Here is a 27,489-nt window from a genome sequence, read left to right as displayed (position 1 = left end):
CCTATTTTCAAATAAATGCAGGAGCGACGGTGGAGATTGTTTAGAGCGTGTTGAGTGGCTGTGATCTGAACAATCTGCCATACGCCCTCCTCATGAGAAAGAGAAACCAGCGTCTTCATTCCTTTTGTGTCTATTTTTTATAATGTTGGGTAAGATAAATCCAACAGAAATGCAGCACATTACTTTTTTCAGAATATCCTACTTAAGACGTGTGATAAGAGGCTTCCATAAAGTGCTCTGAACATGACACCACCATGTTACGATGGTAGCTTGATTTTACTGTACAAAGCCTTATAAGCTGTTTATGAGCTACAGTATAAGCTGTCCTCAGCTGCTTAGTTTGTAACCCACCGTAGCACAAAGGGAATACAAGTAGTAACTTGAAGTAGTAATAGTAGATCTACACAATAGATCTTTATGATCGTTCTCTTTTCTCGCATCTGTCTATTGTTATACAGTATATGCATGTCTTGCACCAAAGTGCTTATACATTGTGGAGCCATAAATAATTCAATACATGCTGGGAATTATTGACATACAGTATATTACAGTGCACTTCGACATTTCTGTAAATTCTAGTTATTTAACACATACCATACAGTAAAATACTGTAAAGTCATAATACAGTAATTAGATATAGTTTCCACTCCAACGTTGTGGGATTTTGGTTGACATCACACACTATAAACAGAATCACAGAATTTTTAAAATTTAGGTTTTTATTCATTGTGGAACCGCAACCCTAACACTGCAGAAGTAGACTAAATTGGGCAATCAGAAGCAACTGCACGCTTGTATCGAACACAGTCACCATATAAAACTATGCTAAACTTCACTTAGCGTGCAGCAGAACTGTCACTCCATTGCACACGACCCACAGTCAGGGTTTCAGGAAAACAAAGTGCAACATAAATGTAATGCAAGAGTTAACTAAGACGCACATTCAACAAACTATGGGAAACATAAACACACGATTCACGTTACTTTAATCCTTATCATTCATGAACATTAAGAATTAATGTCCTTATTATGGCAACAGTGCAACATTGCATAGCGCACTGCATGCTGGGAACCACGCGGTCTCACAATTCTGCTGCTTTCAAACTTAGCCTGGTATTTGGCACCTCCACTAATTTATTTTGCTGACACAGAAAATTATCACATACAATATATTATTGTGAAATCACACAGTAAACTGGTGATTTCACAATAATAACAACAAAATACCAAACCAAAATCCCATTATGCAGTGGAAACTACAGTTAATTACTAAATTATCACTTTAAAGTATTTTATTGTATGAAACGTGGTAAATAACTGTAGCATTTACAGAACTGTCAAACAGCGTGTACAACTCTATACAAAAAATTTAAATAAAGAGGGGACGTAAAAATAAACAACTGAGGTATGGTTGCACAAATGCACAGATCCTCTTATAAATTTGGATGTGACTGTGTTCAGAATTATGTAATCACATTCAAACTAATGTTAAATTGAGGTCAGGACAAACCTGCCACCATTTTAAGTGCCTTGGATCAACCATAAACAAAAAAAATGAAGGTGGAAGCATATGTGCAATTCTCCCAAGGATTCAAATAAATGCCCTTCAGAGTTTTTTTAGTATTATTATTGCAGCAAAAAGGGCTCTTTTTTTTCATCCAGGGCAAATGGGCAGGTGCTTAAGCTCCACTTGGGGTCTATGCGTGCACATGTCTGACAAACGCTATAGAAAATGGATGAATGGGTGGCATTGTCCACCCTATTTCAGCTGACTGTCGGCAAGAGGGACTGATCGCCAATACATTCATTATTTTCGACTCACTACTAATGTACTATTGAGTGTTGTTGAAGTTGTGAACCGTGTTGTGTACACTTTAATTTACAACCTGTAACCCAGGCAGTGCAAAGGTTGCGGCTCCAGTAATCCCCACACTGAAGACTTTAATGAAATGTGTAATAACGTTCCGTGTTGTACTGTTGCGTGTGATAAGGTTGCCCAGCGGGGCTGACAAAGATAAATGGCAGCGCTCTCTTGTCACCCATCTGCACTTTACTAAAAGACACAATGTGCCAAAAGATATTTTCTTTGGGAATCCTTCCTCGCCAGACACACGGTGTAACTTCTGCAAAATCGGATGAATATTAAAAAGTCACCATTAACAGACATGAAATGTACTCTACACAGACATTTTTCCCCTTTTAATTAGTACTTTCTGAGGCCATTTCAAATGTCAGCCGGCATTACTGTCATCAGGCAACAGGACTCGTGGTCTCGCGGGTACAGTTTGTTGCAGCAGGCATAGCTCAGCTCCTGCACGTAGCAGCTGACATGACTATTAGTCTTTCTTCAGCTAGTTGCAGGTGTCACACTCGCCGGTGCACACTTGTCAGAGCCGCTCTGCCTGTTGTTTGAGGTGATTCATCTTCTTTCCAGCATCATTAACTTCCTTGTGAAAGGAGCGGCCGAGGGAGACTCCAAACAAGGCTCCACCAAGTTTCTTTGCCTCATCAAGAGTGGTTTTCTCTCCTCTGTGATCAGATCACATGTTATCCTTCTTCTCATAACCTATTTTAACAAGCAAATGTGTTTGTATTGTTAAGGCTGTCATGCTTAACAAACAAATGGACAGCTGGATCAAAACACTCAGGGCACTCTTGTATTTAGCAAGTCCTCATTAAAGTAATGGGTTTCTGTCTTTCTCCATTAATTGGTTCATGTTAGTTCAACTGTAGATATTTGCAAAGCAATTATTTACTGATTGTTTGCTTTATTTAGCCTCCTACACTTAATTAGAGATGTGTAAAGATCCATCAAATTAACCCCTTTTCCACTACATTTCATCTGTGCGTTGAACCCAAATGAAGTCTTACGTTTGCACAAAAGAGCAGTGTACAGTTCACATAATGATGAATGAACACGAGCTAAATGAAACTCTCAAAAAGGTTCAAATATATCATCAAATTTAGCTCATTAATGACACATACAATACACATTTCTTGCCTCATTACATTACACATTACAGTATACACTCAGGAGCTCATGACATGACTGAACTGGAGTTAACTTGGCTTGCTCCCTTGCTTTTAAACTTTTTAGTAAACCTTTTTGGGGAATTAACAGTGAATGAGATGTGGGAGATGTACACGATTGTTTTCTTCTAGGAGAAATAAAAGACAGCTCACTCTGTGACCTCTTCTTCAAAAGCTCACTGCGCTTTACAGGTACTTGATAAATTATTATCCAATACAGCGGCCCCTTGAGAGCTACTGAAAAGTGGCAGACTCGCCTGTTATTAAGCTGCTGTATGGACTCTTAAGGAACGCTGTAGACAGTGTTTTATAATGAAAGCACACAGCTTCAAATTCAGTTTAGGTTATTTTACAGTGAATGTATGATACATATTCAGCTTGAACCCAAGTAGGAGATACAGCTCACAATTCCATTCATGTAATACTGTCATCAATTTTTCACATCTTTATTTCCCTATTCCCATCCTGCTTTTAGATTATGTGCAATTAGAATTTCATAGGAGCGTTCTTTTAATCCAACGCTATTTCGTGTGCTTGCAAAACTAAAACACTTAACGGTGCTAATGGGGATGTCAGCAATAATGGAAATATACTACACAGTATGTGGGTGGTGGAGTCAAATAGTTGTTCCTTATTGTTGAACACTCCCAAGAGGATTGTGACTTCGTGTTCAATAATGCAGCTCATCGAGGATACAAGGCCATTTGTTTAGGATCATTGTATACGTTGCAGGCAATTGAGCTGCCGAAGCTCCTCCATGAGCGTTCCACTTGGTTAATGGGGTTAGAGGTGGCGGGCAAGGGTGCTAATAGGAAAAACAGTGAATCCAGGCACAGTTTCATCTCTTGTGTCTCCACTTGATTAGTTTAACAGCTCCTTTGATCTTTTGCTGTGATTGAAGTGTTTAAGTGGAACGTGGGGGTGCAGCGGCGAAGCCAGAGAGCAGGCGCCGAGTAATGTGCCACCACATGCCTATAAGGCACAACGTCTTAATGTCAGGGGGAAATTAAAACACTTTTCCATTACCGGGGCCCTTGAATCTTAATTCATTTGTCCACATGCAATACAAAGTAGGTGACAAGGTCAGCAAATACCCACTGAATGAGATGTGAATGTTGACCTTTGAGAACAGGTTGAAATGAGTCGACTGCGTGCGTGTATGTATACTGTTTATACTGTATGTGAGAGTGTTTCCATCTTCCTTTTTTAGCATTGAATTAAGCATTTGCTGTGAGACGCGGTTTGCTTTGATTATTAAATGTACACTAGGCAACTTCATGTCTTGCAAATGTCTATGTTGCCGATATTTTGATCAGTTAATAGCAGAAACAAAACAAACAAATGAAAACAATGAAAAGTCCAGAAATGCTTTTAAAAACCCTCCCCGTTAAACTGATAGTGATTGTCCAATAGTATTTCTAATACAATTTTACCGCCAATAGGTGTTTAAATTTTACATGAATCTGTGATGTTTGTAGGCATAAAATTCATTAAGACTATAATTTGAATTTATACAGTTGGCAAACTCAAACTTCTCCCCAAAATAATGGTTTTGTTGCAGTTTTTGTTTCTTTTTTTTTGTAGGCTTAGCTGAGCCTTTTTGTAGCTGTCATTGTCATCAGACTTTGTGTAACCTTTACAGTTGTGATGGAATGAACTACATGGGTTGTACAATGCAGAATTTGACCAAAATTGGAAAGAATATGCCACGAATGCCTTAGTCCAGTGAGAATCAAAGGGTGAATTGGAGTTTGTGTTCTGCGTTTTGTGCCTTTTTGCAGCACTTATTCCAAATAAAGGACTGCTATAACGCAGGGTCTACTAATATAGGAGCTGCTATTGTTGCCCTGCATACACACACACACACAGACACACTCCTACACTAAAGCCACGATTCGTCTCTACACAAATCTCAGCTGCCACTTCCAGCTGTGCCATTTAGCGAGTCACCCATCAGCCATCAAATGTCAGGAGCTTCAGAAGTCATAAGCTTGAAGTATCTTTGGAACACACAAACAATTTGGTAGCAGTAATGTTCTGTCAATACCGCCATACACAAGACAGATGTGGTTATTATTTTGTCATTTCAACATTTCACATCAGTTGAAGAACCTCACAGATTCTGCTGTCCAGCGCCCGAATGTCAACTAATGAGCGGACAGGTGGAAAAGAGCAGCGAATTTGTTACCGCTGACAGAAAGTGCTGATGGATTCAACAGCTGTGAACATCCACAAACCAGCAGCAGTAGTGCACATATATATATATAGATAGATAGATATATCACCAAAGGCTGCTATAATGAAAACCTGATGCACAGATAGATACAGCAATGCGCAAAAGTCACCGTTAAGTTTGTCTTGAGTATGCGATAAAGCTTATACAGTTGCTCCTCAATTTCTTAAATCAAGAGATAATTAGAAAGCTGCCTTTGTGTTGTCAAAAAATACAAAATTAGGCAATTTCAAAGCCTTAATAGATTGTATTACAACCCATCACAGGTAAAATGGGCTGTAAGTGTTGTAAATTGCAGATGAAGGAACTCCGCTCCATTTGTTGTGGGATTGCAGTATAAGATATTAGGCTGGACATAGCAAAACAAGTAATGATTACCACTGATACAGCCATTACACTCGCACCACAAACATGCAGTCCTGGGAGATTTGCATAACTTCAGTGTGTCTGTAGGCCAGTGGTGTAGGCAAAAGAAGCGGAATCTTCATCCCTTTCGGTCAGCTTCACCTGTCATTGTTCCCCCCCCCCCCCCCGCCCCTTTCCTTTCCTCAAATTGGAATTTTTCTTTATGAATTATGAGGTGATTGATAGAATGATCAAAAAAATATGAAAAAGTTATCATCATCAAAGAATAAAAATATATTTTCTCCTTATGTATGGTCACAAAGAAGACACAAAAGAGAACAAAGAATGGCTCACCGAAGCCATGGAAATGATGAAGTTGGAGAAGGCTGAAAATAATGGGCACCACGTGAAAGGTACTTACTGTAATGTTACTATAATATTACAACCCCAATTCCAATGAAGTTGGGACGTTGTGTTAAACATAAATAAAAATAATCACAGACTCAAACAACAACAACCTTTAATCCTTTGTTGTTGATAAATGGCTTTTGCTTTGCATAGTAGAGTTTCAAGTTGCACTTACGGATGTAGCGCCGAACTGTATTTACTGACATTGGTTTTCTGAAGTGTTCCTGAGCCCATGTGGTGATATCCTTTACACATTGATGTCGGTTTTTGATGCAGCGCCGCTTGAGGGATCGAAGGTCACGGGCATTCAACGTTGGTTTTCGGCCTTGCCGCTTACATGCAGTGATTTCTCCAGATTCTCTGAGTCTTTTGATGATGTTATGGACCGTAGATGATGAAATCCCTAAATTCCTTGCAATTGTACGTACATTGTCCATAAACTGTTCGACTATTTTCTCACGCACTTGTTCACAAAGAGGTGAACCTCGCCCCATCTTTGCTTGTGAATGACTGAGCAATTCAGGGCACCCACCTGTTCCCAATTAGCCCGTTCACCTGTGGGATGTTCCAAACAGGTGTTTGATGAGCATTCCTCAACTTTCTCAGTCTGTTCTTGCCACCTGTCCCAGCTTTTTTGGAACGTGTTGGAGCCATAAAATTCTACGTTAATGATTATTTGCTAAAAACAATAAAGTTTATCAGTTTGAACATTAAATATCTTGTCTTTGTAGTGTATTCAATTAAATATAGGTTGAACATGATTTGCAAATCATTGTATTCTGTGTTTATTTATGTTTAACACAATGTCCCAAATTCATTGGAATTGGGGTTGTAATTTGTGTTGTTTTCTTGACATAGGTTAGTGTTTTTTGTCTTAATTCTGTGACAGTGTTTCAAATAATATTCCCTGTATATACTGAAAATGAAAGTAGAAACATTTAATGAAATAGGGTTAACTATTTTGAAGAGTGCATTGGGTATAGGTTTTGTTTTTGTTCCTCAGCATGTGTCTTGTGAATCAGAAAAGAAAACCCCCTCAAAATAGCATGAAATGATAAAAAGCAATATTTGCAAATATTGAGTGTGACCCCCCCCCCCCCCCCCCCCCCCCCCGATTTACTCTTCATTTCGAGGCTCAAATTTACTCCGTTGTAACCACGATTCAATTTGTGTTCAATTACACAATGTAAACATTCAGTAAATTAAAGATCTAGACATTTCATGTCATTTAGGCTCCTTATAAGAGTGCAAAAAGTGTACATAGTGAAAATAAAAATAATGGAGGGTGACAGCCCTTAAATCGTAATTCTATGAATTGGTAGTGGAGAGACCTACGCCAATCCACCCATCCTTTTTTTTACACCGGTTATCCTGTCCAGGGTTGCAGGTGAGCTTGAGCCTATCCCAGCTAACTTTAAACTGATATCTGACATCTGACTGATATCTGCGGTGTCTTTTCCAGAATAAGTCAGACCCCTATGGCGATCAAGCATTTTGCATCCCTGTAATTACAAGGGACACAAAGTTGGTCAAAGAAATATGGCACAAAAAAAGGAGAACTACAAACTTAAGGAGAATTGCAAACTTAGTGAGGATAAAATGTGAATCTATCAAAGCATTGTCTCCAGTTATCTCTGCGAGACTTTCTCTTTTCAATATCAGGTCACTGGGGAATAAATCAATGTTGATTAATGACATCATTACAACCTATGATCTGGACTTTTTGTTACTAAATGAAACGTGGTTAACAGAAAGTAGTTGTAATACCATTTAAATGAGGCAACACCAGCAAATGTTTATTTTATGAACAAGTGTCGAATAGGGAAATAAGGCGGTGGTATTGCTGTTATTTTTAATTCATTATTTCAGTGTAAAGAAATTATACTGGGTAATTTTAGCTCTTTTGAATATCTCAGTTTTTTTAGTTAAAGGTGACCCAAAGGTTATTGTTTTAATAATTTATAGACCTCCGAAATCTATCCATCCAGCAATTTTCTGAGCCGTCAAGGGTCACGAGAGTGCTGGAGCCTATCCCAGCTATCAACGGGCAGGAGGCGGGGTACACCCTGAACTGGATGCCAGCCAATCGCAGGGCACATTCACACTCCCTGAGTGTCAACTGAACCCAAACCCAAAACAAAGACCTCCGAGATCATTCCATCCATCCATTTTCTTCACCGCTTCTTCTCACTAGGGTCGCGGGCTGCAGGAGCCTATCCCAGCTATCTTCGGGCGGGAGGCGGGGTACACCCTGAACCGGTCGCCAGCCAATCGCAGGGCACACATTAACAAACAATCATTCGCGCTCACAATCATACCTACGGGCAATTTAGAGTTCCCAATTAACCTCATATCAAATCAATTACTAAAACTGCCTTTTACCATCTGAAGAACATATCCAGAGTGAAGGCTTGCATGTGTCAAGCAGACCAGGAGAAGCTCATCCATGCTTTTATCTCAAGAAGACTTGACTATTGTAATGGTCTTCTGAGTGGACTCCCCAAAAAGAGCATTAAACAGCTCCAGCTCACTCAGAATGCTGCAGCTCGGGTTCTGACCAGAACAAAGAGGTCAGAGCATATTACTCCAATTCTAAAGTCTTTACACTGGCTCCCAGTCAGCTTTAGAATAGTTATAGTTCTGCTACTGGTCTATAAATCACTAAATGGTTTAGGTCCTATGCTAATGGGATATAAACCCAGTAGTGCTCTGAGATCGACAGGTCAAATAGTGGACCACACAGTCCAAAGCAAATATGGCGAAGCAGCATTTAGCTATTATGCTGCACACAAATGGAATAAGTTGCCAACAGAAGTGACGTCAGCCCCAAGTGTGAATGTTTTTAAATCCAGGTTAAAAACTATTATTTTTTCTTATGCTTTTTAGATTATTTCCATTTTTAAATGCTATTTCTTGCACTGTACGCTGTTTTAATTGTACTTTTATTTAGTTTTTTTTCTTCTTCTCTGTTTTAAATGCTTATAAGCAGTTTGTTTTTTCCCTTTGTTTTTAAATGCTTTTAATCATGTAAAGCACATTGAGTTACCTTGTGTATGAAATGTGCTATATAAATAAATTTGCTTTGCTTTGCTCTGCATCAGGCAAAAGGCAGACTACACCCTGGACTGGTCGCCAATCAATCACTGGGCACATTCACACTCCCTGAGTGTCAACTGAACCCACGCTGCCGACACAGAAGTCAGGTGAGTCAACCACTGTGATTCACTCACGTAGTACTTCTGTTACGATAAATGTAATTTGACTGTAAAAGCATCATTCTGTTGTCAGCATGTCTCAAACATTAGTATTTAAGTGAAATATCCCATATGTCACCTTGTACCACAGTGCAACGCATTCATGTTGTTATCAGGACTAAATTTCTCATCTAAGCTGCGCTGCCTCTTGCTGCGTTTGTTGTCTGCCTTAACACAAACTTACATCAGGAGAGATTATAAACCCGTTCTTGTTCGAAGTCCAATCACTCCAATTACATTTCCACCAAAGTGACTTTTCCCAGTCATCCGGCCGGGGATTTCTTTAGCCATCAATTAGAAATGTCGCTTCTAATCTGAGTCAGTTTCCCAGACACTGGTCATTTCCCATTAGAGTCATTTCCCCCACAATCCCATGGAGCGATAAACATCTCCGTGGCTCGATAGAGGAGACGTGGAGGAGACCGTAATTAAAGAGGTGCCATTTACTCTCAGTCAGGCCCTCTAAGAGATCTGAATCTGCAATTACCTTTTAGAAAATAGCATTGTCAGGACAAGAATTGCGTTAATAATGGCCTGCATCTTTCTGGCAAGGTACAGAATGCTATCATTTCCACTGAAGTTGCACTTTGATTGTTTATCGCTTAACTCAGGGGTTATCAGCTACTCCACTGTTTGCGAATGTACACAGGAAGGAAGCAATTGTGTGGGCTACTAGCTGTATAAGGTAGTCTTGCGTACAGAGGTTATCCTAAACACCATATTCCTAATCATTGTAATGTTATGGATAGCAATTGCCTTCTCCCCCTCTCTCACTTGCATGCTGTATCATTCACGCAGCGAGTCAGCCCGCCCATGGATGAATTTCCACACACTTTATCAAGTGCATAAGGACCATTTGCACAGAAGGCAATTAAAAGCTTTAGTGGTTCCTGCAGGCAACGGGGTAGTTTGGAGGCCCCAGTTGACACATGAGCCAGTACCTTATTGGAGAGGACTGGATTTATGCAACAAAATAGCTTTCGTAATTTATACCAAATAGACTGTAGGTGGGGCGTGCGGGCCAAGACGAACGCATCTGCATTAATCAAAGTGAAATTACCCGGGACGTTGGCTAATTTGTAGAGGGCCGCCTTGCACCTGCCCAGAAAAGTGGAGGGAAATGAGTGACTAAACACTGCTAGAAATGAGGTTGCTAAATGGCAAAAAATAAAAAATCAAAGAGCCAGTTTAATTTGATTCCTCATCTCAAGAACATTGATGAAAAGGATGATCATCACAGTCAACATGAATAAATCTTTGGCTGACCCAGCCTCAGAACAACTACAATGGAACCTTCTTGGGTTAAACTGTCACCATCATAAAAGCTTTATTAACCGTATAGTCATTTAATGGAAATATTCTTAACTGTCATACAAGTGTAAAAAAAACCCTGTTATTATTAAGACATTAAAAAACACTGGGTTTGTTTAAATGACAGACGTGTATCTGCAACCCAAACCCCTCTCACACCTAATTTTTAAGCATTATTACTGGCAGCACATGGCTAAAAGGTTAACCAATGTAAAATGGTAATACAACAAAACACCTTACCTTAAAGGGGAGTTTAAAATGTTTACACCCCCAAAAATAGCTTTTTGTTATATTTGCTAAAACAGTCTATGACTTGACAGTAATACATGATCTGAATGATCTGAGGGAAAACAAATCAGCTCTCTTTTTTTAGAATGCAGTGTGTTGCAAAAAAATATGAAAAAGCAAAATATGAACGCTTATTTCATTGATACTCACGTAACTTAGTGTATCTCTTGCACAATATAGTATGCTGACATGTATGACGTCATTCACGACGGTGGTGCATCCATTGGAATAAATTGGAGAAATTATACAGAAAGCCAAAGCAAAAGACAAGCTGTTTCCTTTTTGACTGAATTCTAAATTGCACATCCTCAGGGGCATTCGACTTTAAAAGTACCACAGTAAAACTCTTCAGTAAACGTGATTTATTGATTTGATCCAGGCACGTGCACAGACATTTTTGGGGGCAGGTGCTCAAGCCAAAATTATTCATAAGCTTAAGAAAAAAAACAGTAGCATATATTTAACTTCCACCCATCCATTCTCAATACCACTTATCCTATTTAGGGTTGTGGGATGCTGAAGCCTATCCCAGTTGAAGAAAAGGAAGACTCGCATATGCAATGCAATCAACACACTCAATAACAAAAGCAGTTCAAGGGAGGCTACAAAGGCTATAAAGGTCAACATACCCCGGTTCAATTGGCAGGTTTTTGCAAGGAGAAAGGGGGGGGGGGGGGGCAAGGTGGGAGCATATGTACAAGTCTCCCAAGGACTCAAATAAATGCTCATCAGATTTAAAAAAACTTTGTGCGGAATTGATGACAGCGGTAGTAATTTATTTTTAAATATTGATGAATGAAGAAAAAAAAGGACTTCAACCAAAAGGGCACGTTTCTTTCATCCAGGGCAAATGGGTGGGTGCTTTAGCACCACCTAGTGGCTATGTGTGCACGTGCCTGATTCGATCACACATGCAAATGCACAGGATACTGATTATCAAGGAGTGTGGGGAAATTAGTCTGGTGAGAGATAAGCATGTCCTTAAAACGACCATATGCAAAAGTGGCGATAGGGAGGATTATCTTCTAATCAATCCACATGCAGTGATGGGTGTAGGCCAAGATCACAATGTCATTATTTTTGTATTAATGTACTTTTGCAGCCCATCACACATTTTCCCATGCAGCAATGCACATACCACATGTGACCAATGTTGTTAATGCCAGTAAACGAGGGAGACATTGAGAGCATTGTGGAGATCAACTGGTCCTTCCTTGGCAGCTGTTGACCTTCCAAGTCTGTGTGCTATACATGACTCTCACCACCCACTTTTTTTTCAGCCTTCAGAAAGCCCGGCTGTCTTTATCGCTCCTTGGGATCAGCAATTGCTCACGGACAGTCTCTCAGTAATGCAATCCATGCTGGGTATCTCCTCTTTGCACCGCTATGTGCTTTGCAAATGCAATGTACAAGAAGAGAATACAAGAGAGAAAAGTGTGTGTTGCTGCATTTCAAGTAACTTCCCAATCAAGCTTTAAACACTCTCAAGGCATGTCTGTCTGTATCATTTGAGCATTATAGAAATGGGCATTTGTACTGAGGTTTTGAAATGTCATTCTTCCACCTGCTGTAGGTCTTGGTGGTAATAAACAGCAGATACGTTATTTATATTCATAGTCGTAGTAATCTTGAGACCACAAAACAAGAGCCACATTGGCAAAACTACAAGCTGAGTTCAAGAGTAGTTTTAAGCTTTTGGTGACTCACAAATTATGCAGAGTGAAATATGGAAAAACATTTGGACCCCTTCCTGTTATGAGTGCTTCCTAAGCATCGTACCACAGGCTTAATTGGATGAATTTCTCTCTTGACAAGGAAGTGTACCCCCAGGCACAGATAAAAGACTTCTAAACTCTCTTTTGTGCCGCGTGAAGATGAAAGGCCGGCGCAGACAGCAGCTTGTCAAAAAGCAGCAGCTCCTGGCAGGTGTGAAGCGGACCAGAAGAACGACAGGTTATCATCAGCTTGCTGCTTGAGAAAATGAGTTGCGTCGCCGTCAAGTCCTGATGTCTTATTCTTACCTCTGTTTGCACCCCCAACCCGCTTCAATATGACAGACGCTTCATTGTTTACAAATAGGTGATGACTGTACTGTGTAGCTTACTCATAGCAAAGTCATTTTGCCACGAATTCAACAGCTCGGTGTGTTTATAAAAAATAAAAAAAAATAAAAAACAGCTACATTGCGAGGCAAGCATTGATTTTCCAACAGTTACACTGAAAATATTACTTGTTTTTAATTATAGACAATTTTCGATCAGGTGAACAATATTTGTTTGTCCGCCATGTTGGTGATCGAAATCCGTAGGATAAGCTAGACTTGAAACGGAAAGACTAGTAGAACGACTCGTTTGTTTTTGTTCATTAATTTTTTTTTCGGTATAACACTAATCAGTTATTATCATCTATGTTATACATTTTGAGATGTGCTTAGGTGAGGACTAAAAAGTTGACAGTGTACAGAGAAACTTTGGATGCAGTGGCAAAGGCACGACACAATGAAAAAGTGGCCATCATAGACAACTACGATCCCTACTCAATTAAAAAATCTCTCCGCCTCACTGTATGCGAAGACAAGCGGAAATAAAACTGGGACTCTTTCATTTAATGACCCGGAATAGTTGACACTTGCTTGGCTTACTTTAACTTAAACAAAACTGACTTTGTCTAACATTAGCCTCAAGCCTAGATAGCATTTGGTATGGTGGGAGTCAGCAGACTGACTTGTAAAAAAGTGTAGGTATGTACTGATATTGAACACAAGATACATATTTTATAATGAACTTATTGCTTTACATATGAATAAAACAACCATAAATTTTATGGGCATTTTATAAAGTTTTATTGTTCACCATCCAATACAAGATATGTATCAACTATTACATGCTTACAAAGAAAATGAGGCTCAGGTTTGATTGACACTGCCAGAAACTAGACTTTAAACCGATTTTATCGGGCTGATCGGTATCGGCCGATATTTGTGTGCTTTCTCTCAGCGTGTTGCAATGCAATATTTAGCATTTTATGCTGATCGGCTTTAATGTCATAATTCACCGATCCGATCAATGACGTCAAATAAAGTAATTTAATTACAGTAAGTTAGCACCCATTATTTCTGTCATGGAATGACGTCATTGATCGGCTCAGCAAAAGACATTCACTCCGCGTTGCCATCGTGCTCAGTATATTTGAATCCAAAAGCTAGTTTATTTTTAGCCTTGTCGCGCGTCTTTTGACGTAGTATTGGATCAGACTACAAGACAAATTTGCTCTTTCACAATTGCACTATTTCAGACTACTGCAATCTTGTATTCCGATACATCCGCATCCCGTTTTTTACGATCATTGGGTTTTATCTTGTCAACTCAAATGCGACCGGATACACTAGTTACCGTGGCGACGACAACAAGAGTGGATCGCGCCGACTGTATTCTAAGGACAAAATGGGGGAAAACGTGTGTTGGTGGTCACCGGTGCTCAGGACAGGAGAGGACGTTCGTTTAAGGCTTGCTTGAGGTATGTTCACGTACTTTTAATACGATACGGCTCGCAAGCAGGCAACAAAAACGTTATGTAGCCTAGCAAGCTAGTGGTACCACGAGCGGTTCGACGGAAACATGCCACCGTTCTGTCGAATCATGCTCTAAAGTTTTGGTGTGGGTGAAGTAATTGACTTAAAAATAAAGTAATTTAATTACAGTAAGTTAGCACCCATTATTTCTGTCATGTAATGTTGGTTTGACCTGACTGATTAGAATACACAATCTGACTAGAGCAGTGATTTCCAACCTTTATGGAGCCAAGGAACATATTTTACAATTGAAAAATCTCACAGCACACCAACAAACAAAAAAATGTCACAAAAAGTGGATACATTAATTACTGTATATACTTCCTGCCATCTAATAGAAGACCATTTATCATTTGTTCTGTCCGTCACTATGCCTCCCTGGCATAAATACATGAACAAAGATACATTATTTATTGTAAATATATTTTTTTGAGCAATTAACTACACAAGTATATACAGTAAATGAACACGTCATTTAAATAGACACATTGCTCCATCTTGTGATCAGTGATCGGCTACAAAAATCCTGATCGTGTAAAGCCTACCAGAAACTATGAATTTACAATATATGTCATTTTATGTGGTATAAAGTGGTGTAGAACTGCATTGCAACACGCTGAGAGAAAGCACAACACTTTGAATACTAGCGTGTAGTATTTCTTAATAATTGGTATAGCATGAACCAGCTTCTCAGCTTGGTTGGAAAACAATTCTAAATGAACAAATGGTTGTAGCAAACAAAAAGATCAACCAAAGTCACCTACCATAAATATTAAGAGAGATATGGTTTTAATCAATGGATTTGAACTCGACCTGGTATTTGAGTTGATTAAAAACGTGAGGAAATTAGGAGTAAGATAACAAACAATTCAAAGTACTGCAACCATCCATCCATTTTCTGAGCCGCTTCTCCTCACGAGGGTCGCGGGTGTGCTGGAGCCTATCCCAGCTATCATCGGGCAGGAGGCAGGGTACAACTTGAACTGGTTGCCAGCCAATCGCGGGGCACATACAAACAAACAACCACTCGCACTCACATTCACACACACGGGCAATTTAGAGTCGTCAATTAACCTACCATGCATGTTTTTGGGATGTGGGAGGAAACCGGAGTGCCCGGAGAAAACCCACCCAGGCACGGGGAGAACATGCAAATAGACGCTCTAACCAGTCGTCCACCGTGCCGCCAGTACTGCAACCTTATATTTATAACATATGTGGTATAAAAATTGATGGAAGTATTATTTCATCCATCCATTTTCTACACCGCTTAGCCTCATTATTATTATTATTAATATTATTATTATAAATATTAATTTGAGTGATTTGGAATTGTGGCACCCAACTGTGTGTGCTCACCAGAAATAATGCAAATGTATTGTTAATGTAAAAATGTTCGAGAGGGTAATGCTTCAATTCATAATCAAACTCTTTAAAAGATGGACATTGGTTAAATTGCTCTCTCATTTTCATACCAAGCGGCATATTAATAATGGATCGAGTGTGTAATTTTGCTCGCTACTCTGTGAGAGATGAGCGATGAAGAATGGCAATAATTGTACATGGACATGTTGGCAACAGAGCATCTGCTTCGTGCTGCACAATCAGCCCTGTCAGCATTGGGATAAAACTCAAAGATTGGTTGGAAGGGAAATAAGGGAATCACTTAGTTCAGAAAAAAAAAATAAACCAAGTTCAATTTCATCTTGTTTGGCATTTCATTAGACAAAAGCTCCTGCTCTCTTTTCACTGTTCATTTTGGAGCAAACAGTCAAATTATGATACAGGAGAATGAGGAGATATTTGGCTCATTGCACATTTTGTGGGAGTAGATTTGAATTGTCACATCCTATATTATTCAAACAGGGGCAGTGTTTTCTGGAACACCAATCAGTATGTATTTATGTATATGCTTAAATAATTATCTTTGCTTGTTGTTTTATTTCACAAGTCTTGGCAATCAATGTATCTGCTCCTCTTAGATGAACATTTCACTGACTGGTGGAGAGAATTTCCTTACTGAGAGTTTGCTTCCACCAAAACAAATGTCAAACAACAAACTTGTTTTATTTTGACTACAATTTTTTTGGGGAAATCCACTCAGGTCAGGAAAAAAGGTACAGCAAATCACATGTTTTTAAATCCTGTCTTTGTGGCCAACTTCAACAGTCATAGCAGTGGAAATGACAGCTTCTATAGACCAGAATACAATAAAAGCACAGAACAAGCTGCAATGCACTGTGATTACGGCTATAGAGATGTATTTTTGAACTCGTGGTTGACAGGCATTCATAACATGGATTAACTGAGGTACGAATTGGTATTGCTGGTCCTTCCTTCCAAGGAAATAAAATATGTCACATCAAGTGAGCTATAAAGTATAGCCATGCATTAGAAAAACTTTTATCCTGTCTGTAATGGTTTCTTTAAAATACATCTGCTTTTCATATTTGGTCATTATCATATATTTTATTACTTAGATCCAGATTGGATTTAGTGTAATTGGAATATTTTCAGATGACTTCTTTGTTGAATGTCATGCGTTCATTTCCTAAACCCAGGAGAGAAGGAGTAAAACTATATTGTCTCACTCAATTTTGCTCTCAACCTCACGATGACCAAGTTCTGATAAGGTCAGCGGGGCTCATCTTGTCACTGTGGCCTTTTTCTACGAGCTTATAACTTCTGTCTCTATCTGTCTTCATCAACGAGTCCATTGAATTCTTGCCAGAAAGAACATTAATAGTATTTGAAGCTCCTCTAATTAGACTAAAATAGATTCCATGTCACCACTGTGGTCAGTGTTATTCCCTCCAGGATCAAATATAAAAAAATACAGTCACATGTAAAATGGAAATGCCAGGTGCGCACCTGTACATCACAGATGCCAATTTTATACTCGAAGCATTCAAAAATACTATCTTGATCCTTCCTGCCCTTTGCCTGCTGACATATGCAGTAAAATCTCCTTGCCCTTAAATTAAAGAGATTCAAATCCTTGATAAGCATCCCTATATCTTCTTTTCTGGTGGTCTTATCTTCCAGCCTCTCGACTTCAAGACAGGTCAATGAATCATATGATACCTGATAGGAACTTCCATATCAAAATTTGCAATATATGTAACCAAGATCAAACTGTTTTTCACAGTTTTGCAGGGTTTATCTTCATTACTGTGCAAACATTCACGGCGGACACATATGAATGTAAACTGATTGGAGCATAGGAGCCCTTATCACTCATTCTACAGAACACTGTCCATCCATCTGAAGGGGAATTATAGTTATCACAGGCCTACAGGGAGCCATTATAAAGTCTTGTCTCACTGAATGGCTTAACCCAAGCCGCTTTTTGTTTGCTATAGACGAGAAACATCAGAGGCCCACAGAAAGACAATGTGAAGGCTGGCGGAGAATTAACTACAGTTCTGTCACACAAAGTAATACATCAAGAATTTTCTTGACACGTTTCATACAAAAGTGAATGAATGCATGCAATAGTGTATAAAGATGATGAACCAACCCCTTCACATGCTTACACATTCAACTTGAGTCTATAGTTCAATCTAAAGTCAAGAGTAAAAGAAGATCCAAAACCTTGACAATTCATAAAAGACATGTTCATGTGAGTGGACAATAAGATCATAGTACTCACCCAGTATTCTCAGGTATGGGGTCTTAATCACAGCGAGAACAAAGGAGAGGCAAGCACCCAGTATGAATATTAGACTGTCCAGCCCCACTCTTATTCAAAGAGTCTGACACGGAAAACTGAGCACAAGTGGAAACTGTGATGACAGGTGTGAATGCACATCAGACAAAAACAACAGGTATTACATTACTACCATGACGGGTAGTATGTTTTCTAAGAGGTACAATGTATAATACCGCCATGACATCCCAAGTGGGAACATGTGCCACAATAAAATCATATGAAGCAGTTAAAATTCAATATTTATCTGATAACATGACACAAACATAAGTAGCAGATTTAGTGAACAAACTTAAAGCTGTTTATTGACACGATCAGTTAAAGCTTACTCACAAACTAAACATAAAACAAAGAATTACACTTTGTGGATGTATAACAAACATAACATAACTTTGCTTTAAAGTTCACGAGATTGATGCTAACACATAATGAGAAACGGCATAGACCGGCTAACGAATAGCATCTACGTGACGAAGTTATATAACACTTCAAGCAACCGTGACCTGAACAAAAATGGCGCAGCAATGCATGTAGACAGACAATATAAGATTACTTGCAGGCATACTTTGTTTATCCTCTGTGAAAAACGACGACTATTACTGTATCTTACTGATTCAATTGTAAATCATGACTGGATTATACTGCAAGGTGCAATCAATTAATCAGGATGAACAAACTGTTAAATCTTTACATTTTATGTAATTATCACAATATGTTCTATGAAGTAAATACTATACAGTGCCATATTCCTTATTAAAAACACATAAAAAAATTGTTGGGTTTTTTGGGGAGGCTGGAATAGATTAATGGCATTTCTATTCATTTCAATGGAGAAAGATGATTTGAGATAATTTGATTCGTGAGCATTTTCACAGAACGAGTTAAACTTTTGTCTTAATTTACTTGTTTAATTTACACCAGCGAGCACTACTGATTCTGAAGGCCCTGGACAGATTACTGTAGCGTGACATGTCTGCACATAGAAGCTGAAATCTGATTGGACAAACAATCTAACATCCAGATACACGTACTGGAAGCAATTCAGCCAAGTGAAATGCTACGACATGAAGAAAATGTACTCCTGGGATCAAATTAATAACATCAGTGGAACAAATATTTGAATTTAGGTTGTCAATGTAGGTCAGAGGTAGCAGAGAAACCCACCACTGGTAAAATACAGGACTAAGGTAACATTGTTTTATCTGGTTAACCTTCTCAAGCTTCGAGCAAGCACTGTTGTTACTGATGCATTCTAATGAATGACCTTTCCCTGTGCCCGTGGGATGTCTCAAGTTTGATACGGTCAATCCAGACTTCTCTATTTTCATGCTGCAGGTCTTTCGTTCACTGGTCACAGCATTTGTTCACAAATGTGAGATTATCAGCAGGGCATGTGTATGCCGCTTGATTCACAATGCACTGGCTCTCATTCACCCACTCATACTGTCGGTCCAAGGTGGCAACCATCTTATCCAGAGCAATCAAGGACACGTGGCCAATGGCTAATAAACTGATAACCTTCCAATTACTGGTTGGCCACTCAGCCTTTTGAAGTACGTCAAGTTGCAGAATGCCACTCGAGTGGGGTTGATCCAGCATTTGCGGACCCTGTCTTGCTCATAGGAAGTGTACTATTTGTCTTTTTAAACCGTACTCCTCATCAGTGGGTATAGCGTGGGTTGCCATAGCCTGAGGCGAGTCAAACAATTTACGCCTCCCTACCCCAATCATAACCTAGCACATGTCCAGTCTTTGACATAGTTAGCTCAATCATCACATTGGCACAATCAGACCAGTGTTGTAATATAATAAAATCGACTCAATACTGACTATACTTCAACCAACAGTGAGCAATTATGACAGGGCAAGAGGGTTGTTGTGGAGTTGTAGTTTAGTTTCAACTAGTGAGCGCTGACTACACAAAACACAACTGCACTACACAATGACAGCTATCTAGCTCTGAAGAGCAATGAAAGGAGGATCGATTTTGTCATTAAATAACCAGCATCTCTGTTGAGTAAGATGTATTTTATTTCACATTTTTGTAATTATTAGATAAATATTGATTGTTAATTATTAGAGTGTGGAGGCTTGAGTTGTTTGGAGGGGATGTATTAAAAGATAAACAGTTAACTATGTTTCTTTCTTTAATAATGATGGTATGCAAAATGTCTGTTTCTCTTTGTAATGCCACGCATAGTTACGTTTTTTTTATTTATTAATATTTTGTAAAATTGTGATGTGTTGTGGTGGCATTAAGAGGTGGATTAGGTCACTGAAGTCTCCACTGAAGATCAAAGTCAGAAATGCACCGCTGCCACTTAAATACTGTGTTGAATTTAATAACCAATGACAAAGTTGTAATAAGAAGGTGATGTACCTCACACATCTCATCTTTTTTTTTAACATTCTTAGCTGTCACACAGGTCTAAAAATAAATAAATAAATGTTTAAAAAATGAACCGCAATTATTTGTAACGGGTCAACGCTCATGCCCTAACTTGAGTTTCCCAAATGTCCGCATTTTTTGTCCCTTAAAGATCACCATACATTCTGGAAACTGTCCATGGGCCTCAGGGGTTAAACTCAATTGAGATGATAAATATGCACGGTAATATGCATATTCTGCACCGATGATTTGTGTCATACATGCATACATGAGTGATAAAGAGCCTCCTGCCGTGTTTATTTGCATGGTCTGGCTGAAGTGAGATATGATCTGGTTTGCAAAGAACATTGGCCTCAAAATGATTCATGGGGTTTAGATACAGTTGGTCATTAAAAAGGTGACTTTCTCATAGAGAGACCATGTCTTTATTACATGTTAATAATCTGGAGATATTTTGTAGCCATGAACCAGTCATTTCAAGAAATTGAATTGAACAATTATTAGTGTATAAAGTGTTGGTTAATCGGTAGGAGTTTGTCTGTACCTGATGCCATATGTCAAGAACTTTTCCGAGGGTTATGTACACGGTCTTTGTAGTCCTATTAGGATTTGACGTGAGGTAAACCTTTGGTGACGATGTGGACGACGAGTGCGCTGAAAGGGACAACCTGGAAAGAAACTCACATCAGCACTCTCACAAGCTCCACGAGGTATGGAACCGAAGGCACATGCGATGCTTTAAAGGGACAACCTGGAAAGAAACTCACATCAGCACTCTCACAAGCTCCACGAGGTATGGAACCGAAGGCACATGCGATGCTTTTGTAAGTAAATAGTTTGTGCTGCCGTAATGTGCTCGCCTCCACGTTTGTTCTTAAATGCGTTTTAATGTAAAAAAAATAAAAATAAAAAATATAGTGACGGGCGGACAATTTTTTTTATTTTTTGTTGAATATTAGTTACGATTAAAAATAATAAAGAAATATAATTGTTACTCGTATATCGTTATGTTTGACAGGCTGTAAAATCGCGCATGCGTAGTAGAAACACTGCCTAGCCTGCTAAGCTACCAACCAGATCAGCAAGAAACACAGTAAGCTAGCTCACATATAAATTAGACAAAGAAAGCTTGTGAAGAGTCTCCCCGAAAAAGAGTCCAAAGTGACGGAGGGTGACAGGAGCGCGTGTGACACTAAGCGGCATACCTTACTCGATACATACGGAAGTATGAAATTGAAAGGTACGCCGTCACGATGTATTTTCCAACTTTTTTGGCAGTCGATGTACATGTTAGCTTGGGCTAGCTGCTAGTTAGCAGACGTTGTTTTCCCACCAGCAGCAAACGTGAGGGGCTTACGTTAGCTCGCTCGGCTAGCATTCTGTCAAAAGAGCTGCATAGGCCCTTTGTTTTGCACTATGGAAAAGGTAACATTACTGGATTTTATACCGGATTTCTTTTTCGGTTTGCTGTGTGGCAACGATATCGGTGTTCACGTTAAGACAAATGTGTAGTTAATGTTTGTGCCAAGCTAGCCGATTGTTGTTAGCCGCATTTGCGGTCTAAAGCTAACGAGAATCCAACATAAGCCTTGCGAGTGATAATTTAAATGCTAGTTTGGATTAAGTACGAAGTCGCCCGTTGATAGACTTGCTTGTCTCGATATTAGTTCACGGAAATAACTTTGTTTCGAAATAAACTGTCGTGTTTTTAGGGCGTTAGTGCTAGTAAATACGTGCGAACAAATTGATTGAAAACGATGTTGACACCTGATGTACTTTCACTTAACTGATGTAAAAAAAAAAAAATTTTAAAAAGAGAGCTGTTGATCATCATCATATTGAACATCTTATTGAGTTTGGGTGGTTCTAGCTAGGCAAAATGTCTTCATTCAATACAGATTATCTAAATGTCAGTCCCAATAGCATAATTGCTGTTTGAAAGGCAAAAAACATCAAGATAGAAACTAAACTGCGCTTACTCTTGTCTTAACCTGTCCAGATCAGTGTTTTTAACTTGTCAACCACTAAGTTCAGCATTCAAATACAAACAAATGATACATCAATTATGCAAGCTATTCACAGCCTCCACTACATAAATTCATGCTTACGACTGGTTTCATAACATTTATTTTTCAGAAGGTAGTTCCTTTTATAATTTATTAGGGAAACTAGTACAGGCACATGTAGGAGTGATGTAAAATGTCTATAATTGCTCTTAATTAGAATCAGTAAGCAAGTTCTCTGTCTTCCTTGTAGGCTGGGACATGAAGATGGGGCCATGAAATATCCTGTGACATACTAGATATACCACCTTTGAAATACTTAAAACTGCTCAGAGGTAAGTGTTTAATTCACATTTTTAAAATTGACTGCATCGCTGTTGTTGCTACACTGTACAATCTAGGCTTTACACGATCAGGATTTTTGGGACCGATCAGCGAGTTTAAAAAACGATAAACGATCACCTATCCGATCACAAGATGGAGGAATGTGTCTATTTAAATCACATGTTCATTTACTGTATATACCTGTGTACTTAATTGCTCAAAAAAATATATTTACAATAACTAATGTATCTTTGTTCCTCTATTTATGCCAGTGAGGCATAGTGACAGACAGAACAAATGAATGGTCTTCTATTAGAGGGCAGGAAGTAAATACAGTAATTAATGTATCCACTTTTTGTGACATTTTTGTTTGTTGGTGTGCTGTGAGATTTTTCAATTGTAAAATATGTTACTTAGCTCCATAAAGGTTGGAAATCACTACTCTAGTCAGCTCATGTATTCTAATCGGTCAGGTCAAACCAACATTACATGACATAAATAATGGGTGCTAACTTACTGTAATTAAATTACTTTATTTTTAATTAAATTACTTCACCCAAACCGAAACTTTAGAGCATGATTTGACAGAACGGCGGCATGTTTACGTCGAACCGCTCGTGGTACCACTAGCTTGCTAGGCTACATAACGTTTTTGTTGCCTGCTTGCGAGCCGTATCGTATTAAAAGTACGTGAGCATACCTCAAGCAAGCCTTAAACGAACGTCCTCTCCTGTCCTGAGCACCGGTGACCACCAACACACGTTTTTCCCCATTTTGTTCTTATAATATAGTCGGCGCGATCCACTCTTGTTGTCGTCGCCACAGTAACAAGTGTATCTGGTCGCATTTGAGTTGACAAGATAAAGCCCAGTGATCGTAAAAAACGGGATGCAGTGGTATCGGAATACAAGATTTTATTGTAGTAGTCTGACAGTGCAATCGTGAAAGAGAAAATTTGTCTTGTAGTCTGATCCGGGCATTAAGTGTTGTCTGTCTCAGAGGTGTTTCCTGTTCCACACCGCCGACACGTTGTTTTTATTTTATTTTTTTAAATAACTTTATTGGCCGTCAGATATTGCCAATACTACGTCAAAAGACGTGCGACAAGGCTAAAAATAAACTAGCTTTTGGATTCACATATACTGTTCACGATGGCGACGCGGAGTGAATGTCTCGGCGAATTATGACATTAAAGCCGATCGGCATAAAATGCAAATTATTGGCCGATACCAATCAGCCCAATAAAATCGGTGTAAAGTCTCGTACAATTCTTTTTATTTAGTATGCCCTGCGATTGGCTGGCAACCAGTTCAGGGTGTACCCTGCCTCCTGCCCGATGATAGCTGTGATAGGCTCCATCACGCCCGCGACCCTAGTGAGGAGAAGCGGCTCGGAAAATAGATAATATACCTGGGGGGGGGGGCCAGTATGGGTAAGTGGAGGGAGTGTGACATTATTGGTTGACTTGGACCAGCGGAGCCATGCTGTCTGATCATTTTATGATGTTAAATATTGAGCATTTAAAATGTTAATTCATGTTTTGCATTTGTTTTGACAAAAGCAAAATTTTTTTAAGAGGAAGTGCTTGTTTTCACATCATTATTAAATAAATATATATTTATTTATATTAGTTTGGTGGAAGTTAATGCTCGGGGTGAAAACTTTCAGAACTTGTTTGGTATCATGAGAATTAAATCCCAGGAAGGAAAAATAATAATTTTAATACATTGTCATTTGTTATGTCTAAGCAAAGAGGGAAAAATTAAAATCAGAAATCATATTTTGTGAAATAGGAGATTTTATATCACCCAGCTTTGCAATAGGTTGACTCTTGACACTCATTCTTTTGGAAAGGATACATGAGTTTAAATCGTGGAATACAGTGAACCCCCGGATACTCATGGTTTGGACCCGTGGATTCTCCTATCTGCTGATTTTTGTTTAAAAGTCATTTTCTTTTCCTTTTTTTCCAATTTTTTTGTTCTAGTTTTTCTTTTTGTTTTTCTTTTTTTGGGGTGGTGAACCAACCCTGAAAACTCTCATTCGTGGTGTAGCCCTGCTTATACAGTAATTTTGGACGATTTAAAAAAATGTTTCAATTGTATGTGGATTTTAGCTATTCATGGTCCGACCCGGTCCCTATCCGCTGCGAATAGCGACGGTCCACTGTACATGTAAAGGTTAAGGAAGTAGTACAAGGTAATCTCATATTAAAAATAATCACTCTAACGCAGTGTGAAGATATGACTTGCATTATTAAAATATTACGCCTCATTTGTCACTGAAAACACTGAAAGTCTCAGCATTGTGTCCAAAGTTTTTTTTATTTACAAAACGTTTGATTTCTGGCAGCAGACGTGTTGTGTTCATCAAACAAGTGGAAACTTGTGAAAGACAGCAACAAGATGTCTCCGTTAATAGAAAATGTTGATAGAAAATGTCCGCCTGTTCGTGTGAATACTTCTTTCATAAAAGTCTCACTAGCAGTTTGTTGGCAGGCTGCTTCTATCACACTTAGAACCAAGCTGTCAGCAGCCAGCCTACAAGGTTTTGATCTTTGAATGTCTGTTTATGCACTCACCTAAGATAGTACTTTGTTTTTTTGTGATGTGAAATTCAGTTCCTGCCCCAAATAAAAAAAGTTTTATTTTTTTCCCTGCCTAGTGCTTTAAAGACGAGAGTGCTACCTCCAAAGTGGTGATGTCACGGGTTCCCACGCCCCCTCCTCCTGGGGAGATGTCAAGTGGACCTGTGGCAGAGAGCTGGTGTTACACACAGGTTTGAGCAATCAACACGTTACTCATTTTCTCTCCAAGAAAGCCGTGTCATCACTTTCCGATAGCTTGTAACGTAATCTCAAATACTTTAGACTAAACACTTGTCATGTTTTTTCTTTTGGCTCCAAGGTCAAGGTTGTCAAGTTTTCCTACATGTGGACCATAAACAACTTTAGTTTTTGCAGAGAAGAAATGGGAGAGGTGCTGAAGAGCTCAACCTTCTCCTCTGGCCCTAATGACAAAATGAAGTGGTCAGTGACTAATTTTTGCCAATTACATGTAAACAATATCACTAAAGCAAATGGAAAAAAGTGGTACACACTGTTATGAAAACAGTCATAATTTACAAAAGAAAAAATAATGTGAATCTACTGTAAAAATGAAATTCAATGAAACATTTGTCTAAGACCAGCAACTATGTCTGCTGTACAGTATATTAATTGGACATTACTAAATATTTGATAAAAGCACTTCTGAGTAGATGATTGGACAGCCACAAACGTTATTACATTAAAATGATGGTGTTGAGATGCCAAAACCTTTTAATTGGTAGTGTAACCTGTCCTGAAATTCAACCTGACCAGGCCCTCAATAGTCCTCAGCATAATGCAGGTCTGCATTTATGCTCGTAATCTTACAACTTTACTCTCCTGGTGTTCTTTTTTTCTTTTCAGTGTAGCCCTAAACACACATTTGTAATATTCTAACAGTATAAATATTTTACATACATAATGTTCAATAGTATGAACGCAGATGTCATCGTAAATCGTCCGCATGTCTTTAGTACCTGCGTGGTAATTGGTGTCAGTCTGTCATAAGCGAGAGGCTCTTCCCTGAAGGCTTGACATAAAATTGTTTTGACAACAGCAGCTTAAAGCGCGTGACTCCTTTTCTAACTTTACTGATGGGCTTCTGTTTATGTGACAGGTGTCTGCGAGTCAATCCAAAGGGACTTGATGATGAAAGCAAAGATTATCTGTCATTATATTTACTTCTTGTTAGTTGTCCAAAAAGTGAAGTCAGAGCAAAATTCAAGTTTTCCTTGTTGAATGCTAAGCGAGAGGAGACAAAAGCAATGGGTAAGTGCGAGTGCTCAACACATCATCACGCACATGTTCTATTGCAACTTGGAAACATTTTAAAGTGGTATTGTCATAAAAAAAAATTGTGGATTTCTGTTTTTTTTTTTTTTTGCAGAAAGCCAAAGAGCCTACAGGTTTGTCCAAGGCAAAGATTGGGGCTTCAAAAAGTTTATCAGGAGAGATTTCCTCCTGGATGAAGCCAACGGACTGCTTCCTGATGACAAACTTACTCTTTTCTGTGAGGTAATTGTTCAACTCCAGTCTATCCACATTAATTCCTCTCCAACGATGGAAAAGGTTGTTTGTTGGTAGAGTGGGATCACCTGTGGTCGGAATCTTTAGCCACCTAACCGTTCCATTACAATTTAGAGGATATTTTATTTCTAAAAACAAATTTTTTCTACTACTTTTAAAATGCATTGGAATCTAGGTTTTCATGATGAGTCTGTTCTACAAAGTCTGATTAAAACCCGATCATATTAAAACTGAAGCCCGTTTTCATATAGGAAATAATGTAAATCCAATTTGTCCGTGCCACAAATAACAAAACACAAACCGTATAACTACAGTTTTAAAGACAGAAAACCGTGACAATTGTTTGACAAAACTGACACGCATGAAAAGTAATGGCAGACAAAGGAGCAGCAAACAGTCAGTGGTGAAAAGAAGATGCTGTTGAACTGATTTTTAAAAAATGTATTTAAAAAAAAAAAAAAAAAACATTAAAAAAAACGTTGACTACGGTTGCACAAAGTCCTTGAAATT

The 27,489-nt window shown here is 38.8% G+C and overlaps 1 protein-coding gene and 1 long non-coding RNA gene across 3 annotated transcripts in view; one reads left to right on the top strand and one right to left on the bottom strand.

Moving 5' to 3' along the window:
• Positions 1–2,240: 2,240 nt before the first annotated feature.
• LOC133486358 (uncharacterized) lies at positions 2,241–21,409 on the bottom strand. The gene is made up of 3 exons (XR_009791005.1): positions 21,306–21,409; positions 21,083–21,206; positions 2,241–2,566 (listed from the first exon to the last, which is right to left on the bottom strand). It is a non-coding gene; the product is annotated as an uncharacterized LOC133486358 (long non-coding RNA).
• A 176-nt stretch (positions 21,410–21,585) lies between these two features.
• The window catches only part of spopla (speckle type BTB/POZ protein like a), a 14,630-nt gene continuing 8,726 nt past the window's right edge, over positions 21,586–27,489 (top strand). The window contains exons 1-6 of one of the 2 annotated variants that reach the window (XM_061792686.1): positions 21,586–21,778; positions 22,795–22,876; positions 25,530–25,643; positions 25,772–25,893; positions 26,570–26,721; positions 26,840–26,967. In XM_061792686.1, coding sequence (XP_061648670.1) covers positions 25,566–25,643; positions 25,772–25,893; positions 26,570–26,721; positions 26,840–26,967 — 480 coding nt within the window. In that variant the 5' untranslated portion in view covers positions 21,586–21,778; positions 22,795–22,876; positions 25,530–25,565. Of the gene's footprint in view, positions 21,779–21,807; positions 21,964–22,794; positions 22,877–25,529; positions 25,644–25,771; positions 25,894–26,569; positions 26,722–26,839; positions 26,968–27,489 lie in introns of those variants that run through there. The other variant, XM_061792687.1, reaches the window with a different exon arrangement.

The sequence above is a fragment of the Phyllopteryx taeniolatus genome, chromosome 12 (assembly GCF_024500385.1).
Source record: "Phyllopteryx taeniolatus isolate TA_2022b chromosome 12, UOR_Ptae_1.2, whole genome shotgun sequence".
In the NCBI taxonomy this organism is placed as follows: Eukaryota; Metazoa; Chordata; class Actinopteri; order Syngnathiformes; family Syngnathidae; genus Phyllopteryx; species Phyllopteryx taeniolatus.
The sequence above is the reverse complement of the archived record's forward strand: the minus strand, read 5'-3'. Positions and strand labels throughout refer to the sequence as shown.